Raw genomic sequence first — 24,957 nt, forward strand, 5'->3', positions numbered from 1 at the left:
AATTACTTCCTTCTCTTTGTGCTTTTGGTGTTTGCTCTATGAAGCAAATCTTGCCTTTTTTATTATTCTTTGAGTCTTGAAATGCTGAAAAGATTGTTGTTACCTAGTTAATAAATGACACTGAGCAGGTTTCTAATTAGAAAACCCCCCCAAGACCTTTTTTCCTAGCAGTTTATACATCTCTAACTTTAGAGAATGAGCTGACTAAGGGATTCTAGAGAGCTAGTTCTAGAAGCAGGGTGAGGAGCTCTGGGTTCCTGCATGCCAGAGAAACACAGGCTTTTCGTCAAAGACTGCATCCATGCCGGCGCTAGTGATTGCTTCTGCATATTTTAAAAGATATTAAAAGGTAATGGAGATTTCACCCTCTGCTCCCTGCCATGCTGTTTCAGGGAATTCAAGAACTGTATAAAAAAACACATCGTGGTATCTTAAAACAAAGGGGCGAACACCTTGTCACGAATTGGGCACTTTTGGGTTATGTTTGTGTTTAATCCAAGAACTCTACTTATTGAAGCTCTTTGCTGAGAGCTCTGTAAGGGTTTAGTCACCTTTCAGTGAAACTATCGCTGAATGAATGAAGCAATATTGATAATAATACCTTACATTTAATATTTATAATAGGCCTTTCAAGTTCACAGAGTAGTTTCACAGATTCTCTTTTTTGCGCATCTCAGCAGCCCTATGAACTAGGCGTGGCAGGTATTATTAATGCATTTATTATGTAGTAAATTTAGAATCAGACAAGATACGCGACTAGTCCAAGACCAGTAGATTTTTAAAAAAGTTTTCCAAAGGAGGCAGAGAGAGAATCACACACACACACACACGCATGCACACACACACACACACCCGTCACAATCACCACCACCACAAGCATTTTTACAGACATCTGCATGCCCTAGGTTCCCTCCTGTCAACAAAAATACTGTGATATTAGTTGCCACACAGAAACAGATCGGTTATTTACAAAATGAGGTGCCTCCTGGGGAGTGTTGCTGAGGAGAACCACACAGCTGAGGCCCTGAAAATGGAAAGGGCTGTGGGAATCTAAGCCTTAGTGTCTCAGAGGGAGTGGATGGAAGCCTGTTTGGCCATCCTCGCTCTCTCTCTCCCTCGCCCTTCCCCACCCCACACTAAGAGATAAGACCAAGCCTGTTGGTTCTGCTGCTTTGTTTTAAAATCTACAGCTACCCTAGAACTCCCATACGCCCAGATTCAGATCCTCCCTGGCTCTCATCACACTGGCAGTTGGCTTTTGTGCTGGGTTTCTTGCCTCGTGTTCACATCACCCTTCACGTGCTGTAAGAGGTGAAAACCCTGTATAAGAGTTCGCTTTTTCCCTGGGATGCAGTGCATACTTCTAACCTAGAACATGGCACTCTGCAGAGGCTGATTTCAGCCAGCCTCACCGATTTCATTTCGCAGCTGGGGCTGTCGTTTTTTGGCACGGTTGGCAGTTCCCTGGGCATTCTCCTTCTCTGCCCTTGTACCGGCCATGGGCTCTGGTTGGGACGCCCCTCCCCTCTGAGCATTTGAACCCTCTTGCGAATGTGCTGAATTAGTATGGGTTCTTTAACACTTGACTTGTGCCTTCTTTTTTGGAAGACTTTTCTGGCCTCCCCTAAAGAATGTGAAAGGTCACATTCATCTCTGAACCACACAGCACCTTCTCCAGAGCCCCATTGAAAAACTTCAGCCTGTTTCACCCACTAGACTGAGAGCTTCTGAGGACAGGGTCTGAGCCTTACAGCACCCAGAGGCACAACCTAAGCATTAAACCTTAGTTGGCTGGATGCTTAACTTCGCTTCACAATCACTTTAGCTGTGATGACGAGGATCACGAGACCCAGTTTCTTTCCTAGTTACCTAAGGATACCACTAGTTAGGAGTGCTACTGGTTGGTCTAGAATTTAGGACAAATATTTTCTTTGTCAAAAGACCATTTCCTGGGCTTCCCTGGTGGCGCAGTGCTTAAGAATCCGCCTGCCAGTGCAGGGGACACGGATTCCAGCCCTGGTCTGGGAAGATCCCACATGCCGCGGAGCTTCTAAGCCTGTGCGCCACAACTACTGAAGCCCGCGCTCTAGAGCTGGTGAGCCACTACTGAGCCCGCGTGCCACAACTACTGAAGCCTGCGTGCCTAGAGCCTGTGCTCTGCCACAAGAGAAGCCACCGCAATGAGAAGCCCACGCACCTCAACAAAGAGTAGCCCCCGCTCGCCACAACTAGAGAAAGCCACGTGCAGCAACGAAGACCCAATGCAGCCAAAAGAAAAAAAAGAAGAAAAAAAAAAGACCATTTCCTAATGAACTTAATTAGGAATTTGAAGTAATGGAGAAGAACACATTTTTTTTTTTCTCTTTTCATAGTTAAAGGAAGTCAGAAGTAGAGACTGCAGATTATAGAGTTCAGTTCTACTTGAATATGGACTTGTGTTTTTGCTGCACTAAACAATGTAGAGTTTGGCCACTTGCCTGATATAGGACAGTCTAAGTAGCCTGCTGTATTAAATTGGGAGTACTCTTTTGGAGCTATCTGTAAACAACCTCTATATGTGTGCTTGAAAAATTGTGTATTCTCTTTGTAGATACTAATATATGGAAATATTTTCTAGGGCTAATTAAATATGTTGTCAAGAAAAACAGTTTTCAGGTCCAGTTATTTGGTTTTCACACCGTTGTTCTAAGTGATGATTCCTGTAACCTACTGTAATTCTAACAGTCTCTCAACCAACTTTCAGCAGTTAGAAGGTGTCTGTTTTCTGTTGGTTATAAAATCTTTACTCATCCGCATAAGTAACTTTTAGACCAGAAGTTAATAATGTTTTCTATAGCTTTGTATGTGTAGGTGGGAGGTAATCAATAGAACTTGTGTTTATAATTACAAGCTATAGGAGAAAAGTCATTATTTCTTCTGACTTTGAAAAATTCTTTAAAAAATTTGTGGTCATATTTCTTGGTCATGTGTGCCATTAGAACCATAAAAAAGTGAGATATGAAAAGAGGTCGTCTCATTTAATTTTATAATTAATTTTAAAGAGAATAAAAGAATGAGTGCACATATAATATAGTCAAGAATGTGGCTAAAATGTATGTTTGAGCTGACTGAATTTTATTTTTGTGAAACATGCTTGAAAAATGGGAATGATTGTAAATATTAACACATCGATCAAAACAAGGTAAATTTGTTACATAGAATTCTTACAATTTTTTGTGAGAAAAATGAAAATAATGTTTAGATCTTCTATGTCAATACTCCTTTATTATAGAGTATTCGGACTTGACCTTTATTCTAGATTGTGTGTTATCCATTCCACAAATGTACAGAATCATTAGCATATGAAGGCCTTTGTTTAGTCAAACTTTCATTTTCCTCATTAAACAGAAAAAAATTTGTTTTTTGACTTAGAGATATCACTAACTATATTATTCCACTATGATTTCCTAACTTGATATTTAGTAGTAGAGTTAGGACTATAATCTTGATTTAGTTTTCTTTGTTTTGCTTTGTTTTTCCCTTATAACATACTGCGTCTCAGATGTCTACACCATGTTCACCCCAGGTATGTGGAAGCTTGGGGAATAGATGCCTGAAATGCGACTGCTTGATTACTGTGGTTGTTTCTACTTCTTCCATCACTTTGGCTGTCAAAGATACATACCATGAATAAGTAATTAATTGTGCAAGGTCAGATAAGGCAGTGAAAGGCACTAATCTCATTCTATTGACTTTCTAAGTCCAGGCACCTTATTATAATTAAGAAGTGCTTTATAATGATTACATTGGTTTGATTTCTTTATAAATCACGCTAGCTGTGATTTCCTATAAATTAATGAAAAAGAAGGTATTTTAACAGGCTAAATGATTATTTAAAAAGGATGTTATAGGGATAATTTAACAGTTGACTGGAGTATGGGCTAGATGATGTTTAAATGTTATTTATACTCAGGGATTCCGAGATTCCAATGCTAGGCTATAAGGGAAGTCTAAGAAATGCTGGTCTCCTTAGTTACAGTGTTTTTGTTTGTTGGTTTGTCATAGACTGCCTCTTTAAGGTGTGCCCTATGAACCGATATTCTGCTCAGAAACAATACTGGAAAGCCAAGCAAGTTAAACAAGGGAACCACACAGAGGCAGCCTTGCTGAAGAAATTACAGGTAAGGGCCAGCCTTCCATCTGTCTGGTTTAGGCTAGGACAAGTACAGCAATAACAAAAGATCTATTCTGTAGCTTAATGATTTCACTCAATACACTGAGATTCAGAATAGATGTGGCAACACATTAAAAGCGGAAAGGACTTTTAAGTTACAGGGTGTGGCTACTGATTTCCTGGAATGTAGGTAGTGCATTTCTGCTGTTTATTCAGGTGTGCCACACTAATTCAGATATTCACATCACACTGAAAGCCAGTCCAGAATCTCTGCAGGAACACCAAATCCAGTTGTATTTTACTTGTCATAGTACCTAATTTTTTTGAAAGACTATTGGAAAAACATTGAAAGTCTGTTGTTTCTGATCTGGGCTCTGTGGAAATTTAATAGAACTTATTTTGTGTCATTAAAATTCCTGTTACTTTCGAATTGAAACTGAATTTTGAGGCTTTTGAAATTTACCTACTATGTTTGTTTGGTTTCTCTAGCAATATTCCTTCTGAAAATAATTTTATAAGACCAAAGTGCCTAGTACTTTTCTGAAATTTCCAACATAAAAGCATCTCAATATATTTTGGCCTACATTTCAGCATTAAAATGAGAGATTTTTATCGCACATTATCATCATGTATTTAATTATTGCCCCTCTTTCTCCCGAAGCACCAAGAGCAAAGCAACCCGCCTATTTTAGTCTTGGTTGTATTCTTTGTTCCTAAAATAAACCTTATTTCTTTGTCAATTATTGTGCTCTGTTTTCTATGCTTCCACACTAAATATTTGATAATCAATTTATAGCATGCTGCAGAACTGGAACAAAAACAAAATGAATCAGAGAATAAGAAGCTGTTGGGAGAAATTGTGAAATATAGTAATGTTATACAAGTAAGTGTCTATTTACTTTTGCTTAAAAGGGGTGAATATTTTATGGTTAATTTGCATTTGGTAGGAATGCCAACCTGCCTTAAAATTGGGGGATACAGTGGTTTGTTCTTTGGTGGGAATTATACAGTGTGATCTTTTCTGTTGATATTCAGCACACCGTTCTGTATGAATAAATCTGGTGCATACACATAAAGAAGTGAGCTTATCCAGATGTATGCGCAAGTTATTAAATCAAAAGGAAGAAAATGGGGAAAGCCTGTAACAAAGGAGTCCTTTAGAATTAATGGGACTAACCTGTAACAAATGAAGCTTTACGTTTTCATTTTGTAGGGAGGAAAGTTTTCAAATTGTACTTTTAGATGGGAACTGTCCTTGAGGTATTAGCTCTTCCATTTCAATTAGTATACACGCTGATTTATCTCAGCAGCATTTCTTTCTTGTGCTTCACTTAGATCTTTTAGCTTTTTACTTGGGTAGTTGTGAATGCCCCACCTTGTTCCAAAAAGAATGTAAGGCATTTTCAAAAATACATTCCACATAAGATAAAATATTAATAGAAATAAATAAGGCAACTGGATCAAAGGGAAAATAATGATTGCATGAATAAAATGAAGTCAAGGGTGAGGCATGTTTATAAAATCCATGCTGTAAAGGCTGATAAACTTTGGCTGGAAGCCTTTTTGTTGCTTGAGTAGCTATAAGGGCAGTGTAAAATATTACAGCATTCACATAGAAGGTCCGTACGGAGAGCTAAGTCAGAAGTTTGGAAGCACAAACGTTCCCCGGAAGAAGATCAGAGAACTGTTTCTCCAATGAGCTCTCATAAAGAGGGCACTGTTTAATATAGTAAACAATGGCCTTAACAACGTCCTTACTGTAAATACTACAATGAGGTGTTTCACAGAGCTGTTTCAAAAAATAACATCCCCTGATGTTTTGTTATCGGCCAATGGCAAAGTGTCAGAGCACAGGACTGGCAAAGCGGTTCTCTGATGGTACAAGAGGAGAGCCCTGGGTCTGCGGCTCCCTGGACGTATGAGTTAATCTAATGATAGATTGTGTGATACCTGTGGCTGCATGTCCCTTGGGCTTCTGCCCTCATCTGAGGAGTGGGATTGCGTCCTCTTATGGAAGTGGCAGAGTTTATTTAGGATGGGCAGGCTGTCTCCGCACCCAGGGGGTGAGGGCTGTCTGCAGGCAGGGGTGGTTAATAATACTAAGTGGGTAGGTGCATTATTACAGGTCCTCGGTTATTCTTTAATATGTTCTGTTTTTGTGGCCAGGCAGGGATTGAGAAAGAATGTAGTTTGGGGGGACCTCCTGGTCTCCTCTGGAAAGCTTGGGTTTATCCTATTATTTATCAGTAGATGAAAATCATTCAGAAGTGTCCCCTGGTTGGTTTTCCTTATGTACTCACTTCATTATGAAAGAGAATCGGGGATGGAGGTGAGGAGGAACCCAAAGAAAGTCAGCTTAGAAAGGTGGTGACTGTGGAGTCTGGAAAGAACTTCTTTGTTTAAACTCTATCCCGAGCCGTGTTGTGTGAGCACATGATATAAGTATAAACACATATATGCAATTAGCAGAGGAGATCAAAGAATAAAGGCGGTAATCCATATCTTTCTTCTACAGCTACTGCATATAAAAAGCAACAAGTATCTGACTGTCAACAAGAGATTACCCGCTTTACTGGAGAAGAATGCCATGCGCGTGTCCTTGGACGCTGCAGGAAATGAAGGGTCTTGGTTTTATATTCATCCCTTCTGGAAGCTGAGAAGCGAGGGTGACAATGTATGTAACTATAAGATTAAGAGAAAAGCAGCACATTCTTAAAGACTGTAGTTCTTCGTAGTAGAGAATCCAGAAAGTGCAAAGAAAACAGATATAGTTTTCAATCTTCAACATATTATTTTTATGTTAATTTCTTTAATAGGTTGAAAGCATTGATTTATAGTACAAATCGTGCTCAGGAATCATAAAAAGACAAAGATCAGATTAATTTAAAAACATCTTCCAGCCAGAATTTGTGTGAAAGAATTTAAGAACGTTAATCTTGGCTGAGACTTTTAAGGGAGAGAGAGGCAGAGTTTGCTTCTCGGCCTGTTCAGGAGGGAGCATGGCTGCAAGGAAAAAGAGCTGTGTTGCAGAAGATGGAGTCTATTCCTTTGAATTAATAGAGCGACACAGCAAATCATGACAATATGTCATTTACTGCCTCTGTAGCCAGTTGTTTGCAGTCTGTACATCTTAATAGATGTGTAATGAATGAGGAGCTATAGATTGGCAGTAGCTCATTGACGACAATACTTAAATACATTGTGGAATGCGAGCGTGTTGTAGCATGTGAATTTTAGTAGTTGCTAAAATATTTTCCTGCTACTTTATAGAGCAGAGAGAATAAAATTATGTGCAATGATTCAACAGGATCAATAGTTAGATATTTTTGTGTGTAATAAATGAAGTAGCAGGTGACAGTCCCTGGCACATGGAAGATGCTTAATAAATTCTGGTTGACCCCAAATACAGAATAACTTTCATAAATAGACGACTTTACAAATATTGGGTCAGGTGATCAAGAAAAATAGTTGAGATTAAAAAAATTAACATAAAAATTCAAAGCAATATAAAAGTGTAATTATTCTGACAGTTCTCTCAATCAATACTGTGATGACATTTTAAAATGTATTGGGGCTTCCGTGGTGGTGCAGTGGTTGAGAGGCCGCCTGCTGATGCAGGGGACACGGGTTTGTGCCCTGGTCCGGGAGGATCCCACATGCCGCGGAGCGGCTGGGCCCGTGAGCCATGGCCGCTGAGCCTGCGCTCCGCAACGGGAGAGACCACAACAGTGAGAGGCCCGCGTACCACCCCCCCCCCCAAAAAAAATCATTAAAATGTATTGGCTGTTTCTTGTCTTAGAAATGTCTTCTGTTGTAGTGAATCTATTTTTTCCAGTGAATTTTGAAGTCCAAATTCAATTCCACAGGATGCAAGCTTCATGGTTTAATTTGGTTAATAAGTTATCTGATGATATCCTCCTTAGGTAAGGTTCGGGAGAAGCATGGCATGTAGAAATGTAATGCACTTTAAATCTTGTGTTGGATTTCTTAAAAATAAGTTCTCTCTTTTTTTTTTTTCCTTTTGGCATCAAGTGATGTATGCTGTGAGCATGACATATATTTTAATTTCAGTAGGTAGTTAATTACAATCAACTCTCAATTATTCAGGGACTGGTTATGCAGTTTATGAACAACCTGTGTGTTTGGATGCCCTGTTTTGTAATGCTCGTTCCCTTCTCCAGCGGGGCCCCCCACCTCACTCCCACTGAGTACGGTCCCTGTTGGCAGGTGGTCAGTGAATTTCAAAACAAAACGTCAAAACAAATAAGACCTGAACTCAAGCTCTAAAGGAATGTGATGAAATGATTGGATAAATTGGGACCTGAGACTAGCTGTGGATTTTATTAATTAATTCTGTCTGGTTTTTCGTTCTATCTGTTCCTTTCCCTGCTCCCAAATGCCTTTACAGGCTCAAAGAGAGTTGAATGTAATGAACTATTTCAAATAATTAGTTGTATTGGGTTGTGGGGTGGGGAACAACCTACCACCCAAACATTCCATCTTGGTTAAAATGGACAATGTAATTGTTAAGTGCGATGTAGAGATCCTCCTTGTATAGATGTACTCTATAAAGCATGGCTAAAGCAACCTTACACACTGCTTTTTGCTGAAATAGCTCACTGTTTTTGCTCGCCACTATGTAGCTTTTATGTGTGATTAAAGTTGCTGTGAAAACATAAGCATATCCACAGCCCTGTATTTGCCATGTAAATAATTGTATCGTAATGGTCATTTTCTTTGCCAGGAATAGGTAGCATTTTTCTAAAATATAAGCCTACTGTATTTTATTGAAGGCAATTGGAAACACTGTTATTTCATAACAAGGGGTTTAATTACTGTTGATTTTCTTTAAAAACATATTAAACTTAGAGGAGGAAATTGCAAGGTTTAAAGGACTTTAAAATTTCTATTTCACTATTTAGCAATTAGTTAAGTTGCGATTTAGGTTATAAGTATCCACAAGATGTTCAGTGACCAAAATGAAATGTAAGAATGAGGCTGATGATAGTCTGGGGAGAAAAATGCTCGTATCCTCAGAAATCAGTTGTTTCTACTGTTTAAGGACACCTTTGTCATTTATCTTATAGAATTTCGGGGTGGATAGTTTTGGGGGAAAATAGATTCATGGATCCCTCAGCTGTATAGAAGTCCTCACTTGCTGTTGCTCAGTTAGAAAGTCACTGGGGACAGCCTTGAGCAGAGTTCATAAATATTTCATTTTCATTTATCTTCCCATGATTGAGTAGTTAATTTTTCATTTAAAACTTTGATCTAAGAAGGCCTTAGTTCTTTACATTGGTGGTAGATTTTAAAGGGGAGAAAAGGCCAGATATTCTTTCAATCAAGAAAAAAAACCAACCCTTAGGGAAAGAGGCTCCTTAAATAGCAAGTAGATTTTGCTGTTTTGCAAAACTAGACCCCTTGGAATTCTGGTGAAGGTGGACTCGATCCCTGGTGTTTTGATTTCTACTGCAGTGTTCTTTTCACCACATCAGGTGCCACTTCAAAAGAAGGGTAGCTGCCAGTGGCATTACATTGCTCTTCATTTTCGGTAAAATCCCACCGTGAATCTTACATGGTTGTTAACATAGAATCAACAGACGTGCTTTTGGAATTGCAGTTTTTTAAAATGTGCACTAGGGTGAATGTGATATGGCAGAAAATTCAAGTTCTGCTTTAAATATGTGACTTCTCAGAAGGCATCTGACCCTATCAGTGGATCAGGCTCCATGCCTGTACTCGTCTGAAAATATTACCAAGTTCCATATTTACCGAGTTATCTAAGTAGATGTGAATTCCCTGAAAATAGAGACTATTTATTACACACTTTTGTGTTATTCCTGGCACTTCTTACCGTTCTTTTTATATCTTATGATTAGCATCTTGTCCATTTCATTTGTAAGTTTTATTCAGCGTGGGTAGTCAAAGTAACTGTTGTCAAGAACAAGACCTAGGACCTGGAAATTAGTGAATTAATGCTAGATTCTCCTTATGAATACCATTCTTATGAATTCTTGGAGTTGGTGACATTTTGGCTATATGGCTAATCTCTTGAAATTATATAAGACTTTACAGGTGGTGTTTTGAGGTAAAACTAACTTTGGGATTGGCCCAAAGCATACAGACAGCTATAATAAACAGTAAGACTTAGAGCAGTGAATATAGGTGCAATCAAAAGTATTCTTTTAATTGGAAAGAAATAGCTAAAATATGTCATTATATTTAGCAACTTACTGGCTAATATTTGTATGGTACAGATAAGAATGACAGTGAACCAAATCGAATTGTTCTTTAAGAAATTGGAAGACCAGATATAGCCCTGGCAGAATGTGGTATCAAGTCCCAGTGTTTATGGTATGGAAGACTACTCAGGCTTCTACATGATTCTGAGACTTGCCTTGGTGTCATGTGCAATAACACATGTTTTTGTTTTTCGAGGGGATGTTGAAAATATGTCTATGTCATGTTGACTTTTATTTTTTGTTTATAATTTAATTGTTTAAAACAGGCAACAATTCATGGTTCAAAGATAGAAAACAATATAAAGATATATCGGGAAACGTCTCTCTCTTATCTTTTTTTTCATGTCCTCAATTCCCAGTTCTCTCTTTTACAGTTAACCACTGGGAGAATTTCTTATGCGTACACTCCTACTCTCTTTCCCTTTTTTATACAAATATAGGCCAGTTCTGCCCCCTCATCCTCTCACTCAACACAGTTTCTTTATGATTTTTCCTTATCTGGACATATAAAGAGTTTCTGTGATGGATATTTTGAGTCACAGCATCTGCCTGATTATGGACTTGAAAGGCAGGATGGTGAATAGAGACCAGTCCTGTAAATAACAGAAGCTATTCCTGCAAACTAAAGGATAACCTTCTGTTGCTCCATTAACGAGCTTGAGGCTTCTCTATCACATTTGAATCTTCAGATATAGTTTGTGCCAACAGTACTATAGGTGAATGTAGACTCCTGTGTATAATTTATTAAAGGTTAATTTATATTAAAAGTGTGAAATTGTGTTCCTTAAAATCTTGGTCTAGGTTCAGATCCAGGGAGAAGAAGTCCTGTCTGTTTTTACTGTCTGAGTCCTAATTTGTTTTTCAGTTGTCTACTAATCTATTCTAATATTCAGTTGATATGAAATATGCAGAGGGAAGGTGTTGGTTTTCATTTCTGAGATGGTGGTGAGCAATTCTCTGAAGGAGAGTGTAGGTAACTACAGTAATAAGTCTTCTAGCAGAACCTAACAACACAAGTAACTTGAATAACTATAAAATAACTGTTCGTTATTATCATTAAGAAAGCACAACTTCATTTCCCCACAATTTGAGATATGAATAAAAATACTTGAAGATTAAGCAGACATTGTTAATGATAGCATAAATAAAAAATCAACTTAGACTTACTTCTTTAGAGCACTTTTCCCATAACTGATTTTAATATTTATCTAAAAATGAGCACGAACCTATTTGCAGGGCAGGAATAAAGATGCAGATGTAAAGAATGGACATGTACACACAGTGGGGGGAAGGGGAGGGTGGGGTGAATTGTGAGATTAGGTTTGACATAAACACACTACCATGTGTAAAATAGATAGCTAGTGGGAACCTGCTATATAGCACAGGGAGCTCAGCTCGGTGCTCTGTGATGACCTAGATGGGTGAGATGGGGGGTGGAGGGAGGGAGGTCCAAGAAGGAGGGGATGTATGTATACATATAGCTGATGCACTTCATTATACAGCAGTAACTAACACAACATTGTAAAGCACCTGTACTCCAATAAAAAAAGTGAGATAAAAAAATGAGCACCAGGTTTAAGGAGCAATATTAGTGTTGGATGTTTAAGACAAAAGTGAACCATTTGCCCAAGGCCCAAACTGTAAATGTATTCCTACAAGGTCATACTGGATTCTGCATTCTCTGAATCCAGATGACATTAGAATGTTTAATAAACTTCTGAGACTATAGGGAAGATCAAATATAATAGATTTGTTTTTAATTCTGGAGATAATACAAATGTATAAGATTTCCTGCTTGCACTTGAAGTGATTCTAATATTTAGGCAGATTGGTTTATTTGTGGTGGGTGCATTCACTCTTTGTATCTCCTGTATACATGGCATCAGACCTGGTGTGGAGGGATTCTGACCTATTTATTGACATTAAGAAAGCTCTAACTGAAATAGGAGACCAATAAGAAAAGGATCTAGGGACTTCCCTGGCAGTCCAGTGGTTAAGACTCCACGCTTCCACTGCAAGGGTTGTGGGTTCGATCCCTGGTCGGGGAACTAAGATCCTGCATGCTGTGCGATGTGGCCAAAAAAAAAAAAAAAGTATCTATACCAGCTTTATGAATCCAGACTGATTCATAATCAGACATGATTATATAATCATTTATCAGAAGATATTTTACCTCGAAGAGAAAAAGAATTAAAATTTATATGAAGGATAAATGGGTCAAATGTTAGGTCAATGACGAGGACTTCTGTGCAGTTATTTTTAGCTTCAAGTATAGCACCACAGACCCATGCACTGTCTCAATTGCAACTTATTTCTGATTCCCAGATTGTTGTTGGAGATAAAGTTGTTTTGATGCCCGTGAATGCAGGACAGCCGCTACATGCCAGCAACATAGAGCTTCTCGATAATCCAGGGTGTAAAGAGGTAAGTTCAGGAGGAAAGGAAATGAATTTGTTGATTTTCTCACGAGAGGGAAAAAAAAAGTCCCATAGTTTCATTGTTTTCATAAGCATAAGCCCAGTTATGCTAGTTACTATTCCTGAGGTACATGTAGATTTCAGATGGTCCTTTGAAGATATTTTTTGACATACATACCAAAGTTGTTCTTTCTGCTCCTTCTACTAGTTGAAGTAATAATTTCTGGTATAAAGTTGAACCTGCAGTCTTATAACTTAATGTTTCTTCATTAATAGGTGAATGCTGTTAATTGCAACACGAGCTGGAAAATCACTCTGTTCATGAAATATAGTTCCTATCGAGAGGATGTACTAAAAGGGGTAAGTATGCGCTACCTAGACATTTACTGGAAGAATTGAAGGTAGTCTTACTGAGCTTCTAGATGCAAAACCTGTGTATTCACTGAGGTTTGAAGTTTAGAATGTGACTATAAACCTTAACACTCACATTGGGTTTTCCCTCCTGTATTTGGAAACGTATATTTCTGCATACTCATTAAAAGCCAAGTGTTAGCAGAAGTCCCAGAGTATCAAAACTATAGAGAAACACCCACTTCTTATGTCTATTTGTTCAAACTTTTGTTGGAAATATAGTTTTATTGACCTGTTTTTCTAGGGTGATGTTGTTCGATTGTTTCATGCGGAACAAGAGAAGTTTCTGACTTGTGATGAATATGAGAAAAAACAGCACATTTTCCTTCGTACAACTTTGCGTCAATCAGCCACTTCTGCTACCAGTTCGAAAGCACTCTGGGAAATAGAGGTATGTAAATATTTTGTGGCTTTTAATAAATACTTATATCAATAAGACAAGGTCACTAGGCTGGCTGGTTTATTGTTATAAGCGTCATTTGTGATAGACCCATAAAACGGTAATTTTGGTGAAGCCACTTGTACCTCTTTACTGCTGTGACCAGTTTGAAATGTTGCTATACTTCCTTCATCTATCTTCTCAGGGGCATCTCTCTCTCTCTGTCATTTAATAAGGGCATATGTATGATTTAGCTTTTTAAAATTCCATCGTGAAGTGTTATTAAGACCGGTCAGACTATAGGCCTTGTGCCTCGAATGGTACTGGGGTTGAAATGGAGTGAGGAGGACTCACTGTAAGTGAGGATCTGAAGGGCACAGTCACTGAAAAGAACCTCTGTGTCTTCTGGGGATGCCGTTTCTATTGGAGCGAGGAGACCCATAGTTAAGAATTCATCGTCCTTTAAGAGGTATTTGCTTAAGTGTGCCAATATGATAGAGTAATTAAGAAAATGCAAGGTATGGATTTTTCTTTAAAGGACCTTTCTGTACCATGGAAGAGATAAGATATACGTAGTTAACTGCAAACAACCTGATAAGTTCCATCTTGAATTTTTTGTTTGTTTGTTTTGCGGTACGCGGGCCTCTCACTGCTGTGGCTTCTCCCGTTGCGGAGCACAGGCTCCGGACGCGCAGGCTCAGCGGCCATGGCTCACGGGCCCAGCCGCTCCGCGGCATGTGGGATCCTCCCGGACCGCGGCACGAACCCGCGTCCCCTGCATCGGCAGGCGGCCTCCCAACCACTGCGCCACCAGGGAAGCCCCGATAAGTTCCATCTTGATTTAATGGAAATCCAGACCCTACAGCAGTGGTTCTCAACCATTTCAAATTCATGACACCTCTTTTACAGCATATATTTTGTTATCCTTCCTTTATGTATGAAAATGAAAGTCATATTTAATATTATTTTATAGTCTCATGATTAAAAGTTAATAAAATGCCCAAATTCTAATATAAAGGAGAAACAAAAGAAAAATAATTTATATAAAACAATATGTATTTCAACATGTAAGTACCTACTTTAGAAGACAAAATATTTATATCTATCTTTGATGGATACACTTGGATTTGAGAGAAGTAGAAGAAGAGGATCAGAAGACGTTCTGTACAAGTACAGGAAAATGAAAGAGCAGAGGTAGATGTGTGCCATCGCATAATATCTAGTATTAGGTGAAGTAATAACAGGAATAGACTTATTTGTACGTGATTTAAGAAAAAATCGCTATAATTGAAACGGATAATGAGGCAAGTTCCAAACTATTGAAACAGAGAAAGTGAGGAAGTATCATGTTTATGCAAATGAGCTGAGCCTTAATTATAAATGAAGCGTCAAAATAATTCTCTAAGTTATGACATGGTTTAGAATAGAGATGAAATCGCACAAAAGCATAGCTTTTATCTTGAAACCCCACTCATGTTGAGGCATACTTTCAGTCTCTAGCATTCAGAAGAGACCATATCCTTCAGTATATTTGGAGATCATATCCTTCAATAAGTGAAGGGAATTGAGAAGGTCTGGGGAAAACAACCACCACTCAAACTACATGATATTCTTCCCAGAAGCCTACCCCACAACTTTTCGTGTCAGGGTAAGAGAAAGATAACAGGCAACTCGAAGATAAATACATAATTAAAATACACATTTCCTTATCACTGTGCTTCCAAAATTTTCAAAATATAGGGATAGCAATAATGTGAAATATTATTTTAAAACTTTATTAGCAAATTACAATGATGAAAAAGTCAGATAGCAACTTCCCTACACAGTGAGTTCCCTGCATTTCACGTGTCTCTGTCTATTTAATGTTTGGTTCTAAGTCTGTTAAAAGGAGTTTTGAATCTCTCCTCTTATATATTTACCGTTAGTTTTATAGCTTTTGCTGTAATTGCACCTCTGCACTGAAATCCTTTCCAACAAAATGTGTGGTTGGAAATGCTGCGTCCCATTGAGCAGTCCGAATGGAGAGAGTGAATAGATTATTCAGTAATTTTGAGACAATGTCTTGGATTCATGTAAGCTTCCTTCTCCATAGTGGATTTCTCTAAAATTATTCGCCTTTTCATATAACTCGATGTAAAAGCTTTCTAGTATGATTTCACATTGAAGCATTACCAGTTTATATTTGTGGTAGGTTTATTTCTGCAATACTATGGGACGTTTCTGTATTGTGTGCTGCATCAGCCAGGCTTCAGTCAGGAAGCCTGAGCATCAGGTGTTTCAAGCAGAGAGGTATTTAATACAGGAAATGAGGTTTCAACGTTGTTGGAAGGACTGGGTGGGAGAAAGTGGGGCGGGGAATGTGGTCTTATCTGAAGATCTGGCAGTGCCAGAAGCCACTCCTCCCTGTGGGAGCCTGCACAAGACAGCTGCCACCACCTTTACTGGAGCCCTAAGAGGATCCTCTCTTTCACTTTCCTCTGCTTCCCACCCCTGTGCTACAGGGGAGCACTTTGAAGGGCAGGGATGCTCCCGAGTGTCGTACACAATATCTAGCCTATGCTGAACTCTCCTGTGAATTGCAGGATATTTAATGTCTTGGCTACTGCCCATTCGTGCCACTAGCATCCCTCCAAAATCATTGTGATAAATGAAAACACCCTCCCTTCCCTATCTGCAGATTGTCCCCTAGGGAGCTGTACTACTGTTGCTAGACCCGCTAGTGGATAGGACAGAAGTTCTTAGTCTGTGATTCACGGTGAGCTTCAAGTTACTTGTTAACCTCTCGCAGTGGTATACAAAAGGTGTGTGCGCGTATGTACGTATGTGAGACAACCACTAGATATGATCAGATTTTTAAAGATATCTATGCCTCTCGCAAAGGAGTAAGAGTTCAAACGTTGACAAGGTCACAGTAGCTGGTGGGATTAGCAAAGGATTGGTGGTAGAAGGTCGATGTGAGAACTGAGCTTTGAAGGATGGGCAGGTGTTTGGCTACAGGGGGAGCATTTTTGTAAGACTTCACCCACTTTGAAGTATTTTCATCATTACCTCATTAAGCTTTTGGAGTAGCAGAAGACATAGGAGCTGGAGTCTAGCAAAAGGCATTAGAAAGTCCTGTACGTTAGCACCCAGAATTTGATGCTGGGGTTGGAGGCAAACAGTATGAACGAGATGGAGGCAAAGAGTATTAATCTGTTGGAGAATAGTGGGAACTTATCTGAGCACTCTAATATGTGTTATGATATTTAATCTTCACAACAATCCTATGAATTAAACCCACTTGGTACATGAAGAAGCAGGCTTGAAGATGTTACTTGCTGTGATCATACCGTAGTAACTGGTGGAGCTGGGACTCATAAACAGTCGTCTTTGGACTGCAAAACCTGAGCTTTGCTACAACACTGAGCCACCTGTCGTAAGTGACAGTTGCAGACCCACTTTCATTCTCAGTGAGCCTAGTGGCTTAGCATCTGGGGCAAGACAGGTTTCTAGGACAGGTATCAAAGGACATGGTGTTAGTAAACAGGCAACACATGGAAAGGGCCAGGAAGTAAGTTAATCCAGACCTCCAGGCCTTGGCGTTTATGGTTCTCTCTGTCTGGAATGATCTCTTCCAATCTCTCTGCATGACTGTCTCATTCTTATCCACCAGAGTGCCCATGCTGATTGCAGTATCGATGGAAAGTAGCCTACTCTAGGTACCCAATCATGCGCTCTATTCAGTTCCTCCTGGCACTTGCCAAATCTTATTCATTGAAAGCTCTGGTCTTATTCATTACTGCGGTCCCTACTGCCTAGAAGAGTACCTGACACATGGTACGCAACAGATTCATTCATAATCTGTTGAATGAATGAATAACAAATGCGGGGAAACCCCACAGTATTTACAGTTTTGGCCCGGGAAACATGTCTTTTGAAGTAAGGCATCTGTATTTGCAGCTGTGAGGTGTGAGAGTCATGCAAGCCCAGTGAGTTAACTGTGTAATTACGCATTTATGGGGAATTTTGTTTTTCTGCCACATTGTCCTCCTGAAACGTATATTAGATCTGACAAGTTTAGCATGAACAGGTGGGCACCCCATGTAAACTGTTGGCATTTGCTGGCCAGGAACATGCATGTCTTTTAGCCATTATTTTTGTTTCTCTTTTTGTCTGTAGGTAGTTCATCATGACCCATGCCGTGGAGGTGCAGGACAATGGAATAGCTTGTTCAGGTTTAAACATCTTGCAACCGGGAACTATTTAGCTGCAGAGGTAAGATTAATGGATATAGTGCTGTTAAATCTCTGATTCTCAAATAGTGGAACAGGCAATACAGAAGATGTTGTATTTGAAGAAACAGTTATTATGCACATTTCATTACTGCCTGTCGTGTTCTGGATTGGCATGTCAGTTGTTCTCAAAATGTAAATATTAGTTAACACCTTAAAATAATCTTTGTCTCGAAAATGAAAACAGCAGCAGCCACAACAGAACTGTGTGGTTAGTTTGCTCTAAGGGCATCTAAGGGGGTATCTGATTTGCATCTGTGTGGGATGCGTCCTGAGATTTGCTGTTTAGCTTCACTCTTTCAGAATGTCTGCGTTGGAGCCGTGATCAGCGCATAGTCGATGTGGTGTAGTCTAGATCGTTTCTGGTTGATCTTCTGTGGCTGTTCTTTTACTGGTGGGTGGCTTTCATTGTTCAAACCATTGGAGAGGAAAGGGTTTTTTCCTTGAGATACTGCACTGTCCTAAAACTGTCAATAAAAATGGTAAAAACTTAGAAGGGTCTTTTCTTTCTCCACTAAATGCATGTTGACAGTCAGAATGAAGGGTAGGTAGATACAGTAGTACAGGTGTTTTAGCAATGATTTAATGAAAGTTTGGTTATCTGGTTTAAAACTAATTTTGAAAATATTTGATTTTTTTTTTAATTTAGTTTTCCTTAAATCTTTTTTGTAATTGAAGTATAGTTGATTTACAATATTGTGTTAGTATCACGTGTACAGCAAAATGATTCAGTTATACATACACACATATATATATGTATCTACTTATATTCTTTTTTCAGTTCTTTTCCATTGTAGATTATTATAAGATATTGAATATAGTTCCCTGTGCTATACAGTAAATCCTGTTGTTTATCTATTTTATATATGGTAGTGTATGGAAAATATGTTTTCAGATGTATGAAAATGTCCATTCATTCTACTCTCCTCAACTCTGTTTTTCAATTTAGAGTTTCTTCTGGGATTCTAAACCAGAATTTGGTGTTGGAATTTGTAGTATTACTAAAAATTTGTATAAACGTGCTGACCCCAGTCTAAGCTGGAACCCAACCCTGTTACTATCTCCATCGTGTTAATCTGTGATGATTTTCTTTATAGTACTTCCCACAATCTCACTTATCGTAAATTTTATTTTTTTTGGTAACATCACCACTGTGTTTCCAGCACCTGTGACAGTGCCTGGTGCTTCGAAAGCATTTGGTAAATAATTTTTGAATGAATGAATATGAAGAAGCTATTCAGGCTTCTCTAAGCTTAGAGAAGGGGAAGAAGAAAATTTCGGGATTTGTATCTGGGAGGCATTCGGAGCCATATTTGGGCAAATGAATCTCTCTAAACTCCCATTTCCTCCTCTGGAAAATGGGGATAATTGCAACATTTGTATAATGAGACTATTAAGAGAATGAAACGAGGTGAAGTGCTTGGCATCACGTGTGACCACGGTAAGCATCTAAGAAGGGACGCCGGCATGATTAATTTTATAATATGATAAGTAGAGCTTGTTCTTACTTTTATAAATATCTGACTCAATTTTAATGAGTCTGCTTGACTGAATGAAATAGAGCTTCGCAATTTGTGGGCTGTTTGTACCATAAATGTTTTGAAGTAACTGTTTTGGAAAAGTAACCCTTTGAAAAATGAAGCAGTAAGGTAAGAGAATCTTGTCTAAAATAAGAATTAGAAAAGTCTACTAGATGTCCTATAAAAGAATAGAAATTAGGATTAAAATTCTTTTGGTGATAGGGAGGCACTCAAGAGCAACACACCTTTGGTAGAGGGGGCCAGAGAGGTACAAGGAAGGGCAGCTGCTTGGTGGACGAGTAAGGCAGTTGGGGAAGAGTGGGAAGCGTGTTCAGGCAATGAGGAAGAGGAGGTGTGTGGCATCTTACATTTCCTAGGGATAATTCATGTATCACACGTAAGATGTGTGTGAGGTTAGAAGTGGTGCTAGAAGATGGGAAGGGAGTGCTGGGGCCAGAAATGTAGGGCAGCTGTTTTTTTTCTGGCCATGGATATTAAGCCAAGGAGAATGGATTTTTTTTTTTTTTTTTTTTTTTTTTTGCGGTACGCGGGCCTCTCACTGTTGTGGCCTCTCCCGTTGCGGAGCACAGGCTCCGGACTTGCAGGCCCAGCGGCCATGGCTCACGGGCCCAGCCGCTCCACGGTACATGGGATCTTCCCGGACCGGGTCACGAACCCGCGTCCCCTGCATCGGCAGGCGTACTCTCAACCACTGCGCCACCAGGGAAGCCCCAAGGAGAATGGATTTTATGTGTAACTTAAAGAGCAGTGTTCTAAATAATTTGTGTTCAAAGCAGACCACTCCAGAGTGGCACTGTCCAATGTGGTAGTCACCAGCCACACACTGGTTATTTAAATTAAACTTAATATTCTTAAAATTAAGTAAAATTAGAAAGACTGGCAGCCTGAGAAGTCATATAAGCAACTGGAAAATCAAATGGGCTGAGTCACAGATGCCAGGCAAGGGAAGATAAGTGTTTCATCGAGGGGGGATGCTACCTAAAAGGTCAGGAACAAAATGTCTTTACAATATTTGGCAAGAACGGGGTCATCTGTGACTTCACTGAGAGCATTTTTAATGGAAACCGGAATGCAGGGGGTGGGGAAAGGGATGAGGAAGTCAGGAAGCAGAAAGAAGTGCCGACTGAGTATTCGTATAATGACTGCGAAGGGGGAGAAATATTAATAAAAGGAGAGTAAGAGTCCAATTAGACAGACCTTTATGAAGTAGTTTTAGAAAAAGTAAGGTGGATGAGTTGTTTTTATATTAAAGGGAAGGACCTATCACAGGGCAGGATTTGATGGTGTCTTTTCCACTCTCAGCACACCGATTTATAATTTAAAATATTAATTTAATGTGCTTGAGGCACCCCTGGTAAATTGGATGATGTAATTCTTGAATTGCCTTTGAGTTTATGGTGTTTATATTGGCCAGTGTGGCAAAGAGGGCCTAGAGTAGTGGGAAGAAAAGTCCCAGGTAGACCGCTCACAATCTCTCTGCTTTTAAGCAAATAGTTAACCTCTCTGAATTTCAGTTCCCTTGTGTGTAAAAAAGGTGATAATATATATTACATGGGATTTTTTTGGAATTAAAGAATATCTTGTGAATTTTCAGCACCTTGTACGTAAAAGGTATTCAGTAAGTTCCTTCACTTCCCCTGGGATGAAGGAGACAGAAATTATGCAGTAGTGTTTATTATTATAAAATTTATTTTTATTATTTTTATTTTCCAGAACTGACATTTCTTTGTCAATCAGATAACTTAATGGGGAAAAAAGCTGAGAGGCTCACCACTGGCTACCTTGTGCCTAGAACAGTGTCTGATGTTTAATTTACATTCAGTAAATATTAGATAGTCTAATGAATGAATCATAGAGACAATGAGGTACACATCCAATCATTTCACTTTACAGAAAAGGAAACCCAGACTCAAAGAGGTGATTTATTTTGTCTGAACTTAAAAAACAAGATTAATGATAGTATCCAGGCTGAATGCTACACTTACTTCATCCGTACCAGTGGTTCTCAGCTGAGGGTGATCTTGTCCCCAGGGGATATTTGGCAATGTCTGGAGACATTTTTATTGTCACTGTTGGGGAGAGGTGGCTACTGGCATCTAGGGATGCAGCTAAACACCCTATAATGTGCAGGACACACCCCACAACAAAGAATTATCTGGCCCCAAATGCCAACAGTGCCAATGTTGAGAAACCCTGATCTCCGTTATACTGAAATTACACGACCTTTTATTGACAGTCTACTAGGTGGAAGCACTACTTTGTTATTGTGGAAAAAACAAAGATGACTAACATTTTGTCCTTGTTCTTTAAGAATTTGCAATCTAGAGGAGAATTAGATTAACTCATCACTAGGACGTCTCTTTTGCAATTGTTTCCAGCATACATAAACATCTGAGATAACTGGTTTTGTGTAATGTTTACATTATTAACATCTATAGAAGACCATGATAAATCTCAGAGTAAGTTTAAAGGGCTGCAACCTTAAGTGTAAGCATATGTGAGAAAAAACACCTAAAATTTTTACTTATACTTGCTTAACATGATATTCTATTTAACCAGTACTTTCTGGGTGGCTAAGTTATTCAGAAAAATGTAATAAGCTTATTGTTTGTTTAGAAATGAAGGGAAACTAACTAAATAAAATTAGACCATTCGTATGATGAAGATTCTGTAGTCTAACTATAGAGACAAAGCACAGAAATTGCAAGCTATTCAAGAATAGCACCATATTTTGTGTGTGTATATGTGTGTGAATTGTGGAAAACATCTAGGCATTAGGACAGTGATATAACACTGTTTAGATTTTATTCTCTAAGTTACTAAAGTGAACCGACATTTAGAAATGGACCCTTATTCAATTTGAATATCTCCAACAGTATTGTCTTAGGAAATTCAAGGTTTATTTTTGAGTAATATGCAGTGCTAGAAACTCATGGACAAAATGTGGAACAAAGTATTTAATTATGAATTAGGTAATCAGGGCATTTGTGGCTGCATCAGATAATGCATTACAGTACTGTATTATTAGGCTGTCTTCCTATAATGTCAGTTTCTGTGGGCCATACAAGAAATTAGGTGACATGAGGGGAAAGTAAACAGTCATGTCTTTTTGCTTTTAATATACAGGACAGTTTTGCTTTTAATGTCAGCACACTCTGTGCCATTTTGCTATAGATCTTTTTCTTGTATCACCTTATTGGTTCAGGAGAGTTCACAACCATGTCTGTGGGGCAGAAAGTAAATTGATCATATTTTGAATAGGATAATATGGGAGCCTTAGTAAATAGTTCTACAGCCATGGAGAGAATGATAAATCAAATATCATAATTTCTGATCTGCTGCATTTTCTTTCTTTGGATATTATTAAAGCAATAACTTTTGATGATCCTTTCCAAAACAAGATGGAGGGACTAGTGCAAAATAATTTTGTTAAAGATTTTATAATTGCCCTTTTAAAGACTGCTAGCTTATTTGTTTGTAGATAGTCCGGACTTCCACCAGATGGCAGTAAACACTTATTTCCTAACTATACAGTAGTCTTTGGCTTTAATTAGGTAAAAACTGTGTACTCAAGAACCTGTACCTTAGCATAGAATCTTATGCATATTAGGGCTGTAGTTTTAAATATCCCAATGTTTAGTTCTCTATCAAATGTACCAGCCATAGTATATGAAAAAGGACTCTCACTCTCTTTCTCTCCCTCTCTCTATATATACACACACATATATCACACACATATATACATACATGTACAATATTTATATATAATAGAGGAATATGCATACCAGACCCTATACACATGTATAAATATATATCAAAATAGAAATGATGCCTGGCACATATAAGCATCCAGTAAAGGTTATTTTTCCCTTCTTTTCTTTTCTAGACCTAACAGCATAATAGGTTGGCTCTGAAATGCCTGGTCATTCGAAAGAGGAACATATAATTATTTAGAAACCCACATGTGATGGTTTTATAACTTCAATGGTATATATAATAAAAATTGATCAAAAGACTTTTCATTATAAAAAAGTAACTTTTTTTTTTTTACGAAAATGAACAAAAATTATGGACTTACAACTTGTGGTCTGCTTCTTGCTATTGTTAGAGGGACAGTTGCAGCTGTCTTTAACTTGATAGGTGGTACAGCCATGACTTTCTCTCTCTAGGTGTTCATGATATCACTCTCTCTCTCTCTGCCGCTTTTCTATTCTGACTGAGTCACTCTCTACCTGACTTCATTCTGGTCCTCTTTGGCCTCTTAAATGAGGACTCCCTTCAGAGCTTAGTGGTGGCTGTTAGCTCTTTCTCTTCTCTGTCACTCACTCCCGTGGCTGCAGTGGGTCGTGACTTCGATCTCGGGTATCCCACTGCCATTGAAACTCAATAATCATATCTAAGATGGAACTGTTTTCCCACAGAGAGTGAATTTTCTTAGCTCTGTGTTAAAAACTTGGGAGTCACGATAAACGTGTTTTTCTCTCTCAGTTTATGCATTCAGGTTCTCCTGACTCTGTCTCTGCAAAATCTTTCGCATCTGCTTTTTTCCTTTCCATCTCAGCATTGATATCGTTGGGGCTCTGCCACCTCTTACGTGAACCCCACACTTGGTTACTTTGCTTCTTTCATCATCTGTCTCTGTCTCCTACTACTTACGGCCAAGTGAGGATTTTTAATGCACTGTTTCTGCAGACATTTTCCCAGTGATATTCAAAATCTTTCTGAAGATGCAAACCCTTTAGCCTGTGGCAAAAAGCCCCGTTGGCCCGGGCTCTTCCTACCTTGGATCACACCAGTACTCGTTATAGAGGTGGGAGGGAAGTTATATGCTATCAGAACTAAAAGATGTAGCTTTGGAGCCCTCAGACCTGTGCTTCTGAATAACCCTGCCGCTCGCCAGCAGTGTGACTTTGCATGGGGTACTTCACTTGATGCCTCCTCTGGAAAATGGGGCTAAGGGTCCCTTCTAATAGGGTAATTGTATGGGGAAATGAATGAACTTTAAAAGCGTATAAAAAGTATTCCGTAAATGACATTTATGGGTCTTCTCTCATCAAGGCTCATTTTCTCACCTATTTGGCATTGGCGCCGCCTGCACTGCCTGTCCTCTTTACCCCCTCTTCCTTCTTCTTTTTTTTTTTTTTTTGCAGTTTTAGTTTTTATTTTCTTTTTTAACTTTTATTTTATATTGGAGTGCAGCTGATTTACAATGTTGTGTTAGTTTCAGGTGTACAGCAAAGTGATTTAGTTATACATATACATATACCTATTCTTTTTCAGATTGTTTTCCCATATAGGTTATTACAGAGTATTGAGCAGAGTTCCCTGCGCTATCCAGTAGGTCCTTGTTGAGAATCAATTTTATATAGATAATCTTTCCTTCTCTCCCAGTCATATTGAATAATTCTACCTATCCTTCAAGGCTTCGCTCATGTGCTACCTTCTCCATGAATAATTCTTCAATAAATTTGCCCACCACAGATCCCTCCTTCTTCTGACCTATATTATTTATAAATTATGCATTCCTGTCTTATATCTCTTGT

The 24,957-nt window shown here is 38.7% G+C and overlaps 1 protein-coding gene across 3 annotated transcripts in view; it reads left to right on the plus strand.

The window, feature by feature from the left end:
• ITPR2 (inositol 1,4,5-trisphosphate receptor type 2) overlaps positions 1-24,957 on the plus strand; it is a 527,210-nt gene that overhangs the window by 99,735 nt on the left and 402,518 nt on the right. For all 3 annotated transcript variants that reach the window (XM_030830533.3, XM_030830536.3, XM_060305847.2), the window contains 7 exons: positions 4,045-4,160; positions 4,950-5,036; positions 6,669-6,827; positions 12,721-12,819; positions 13,089-13,172; positions 13,468-13,614; positions 17,761-17,856. In XM_030830533.3, the coding sequence (XP_030686393.1) occupies positions 4,045-4,160; positions 4,950-5,036; positions 6,669-6,827; positions 12,721-12,819; positions 13,089-13,172; positions 13,468-13,614; positions 17,761-17,856 (788 nt within the window). The remainder of the gene's footprint in view (positions 1-4,044; positions 4,161-4,949; positions 5,037-6,668; positions 6,828-12,720; positions 12,820-13,088; positions 13,173-13,467; positions 13,615-17,760; positions 17,857-24,957) is intronic.

The sequence above is a fragment of the Globicephala melas genome, chromosome 10 (assembly GCF_963455315.2).
Source record: "Globicephala melas chromosome 10, mGloMel1.2, whole genome shotgun sequence".
Classification (NCBI taxonomy): domain Eukaryota; kingdom Metazoa; phylum Chordata; class Mammalia; order Artiodactyla; family Delphinidae; genus Globicephala; species Globicephala melas.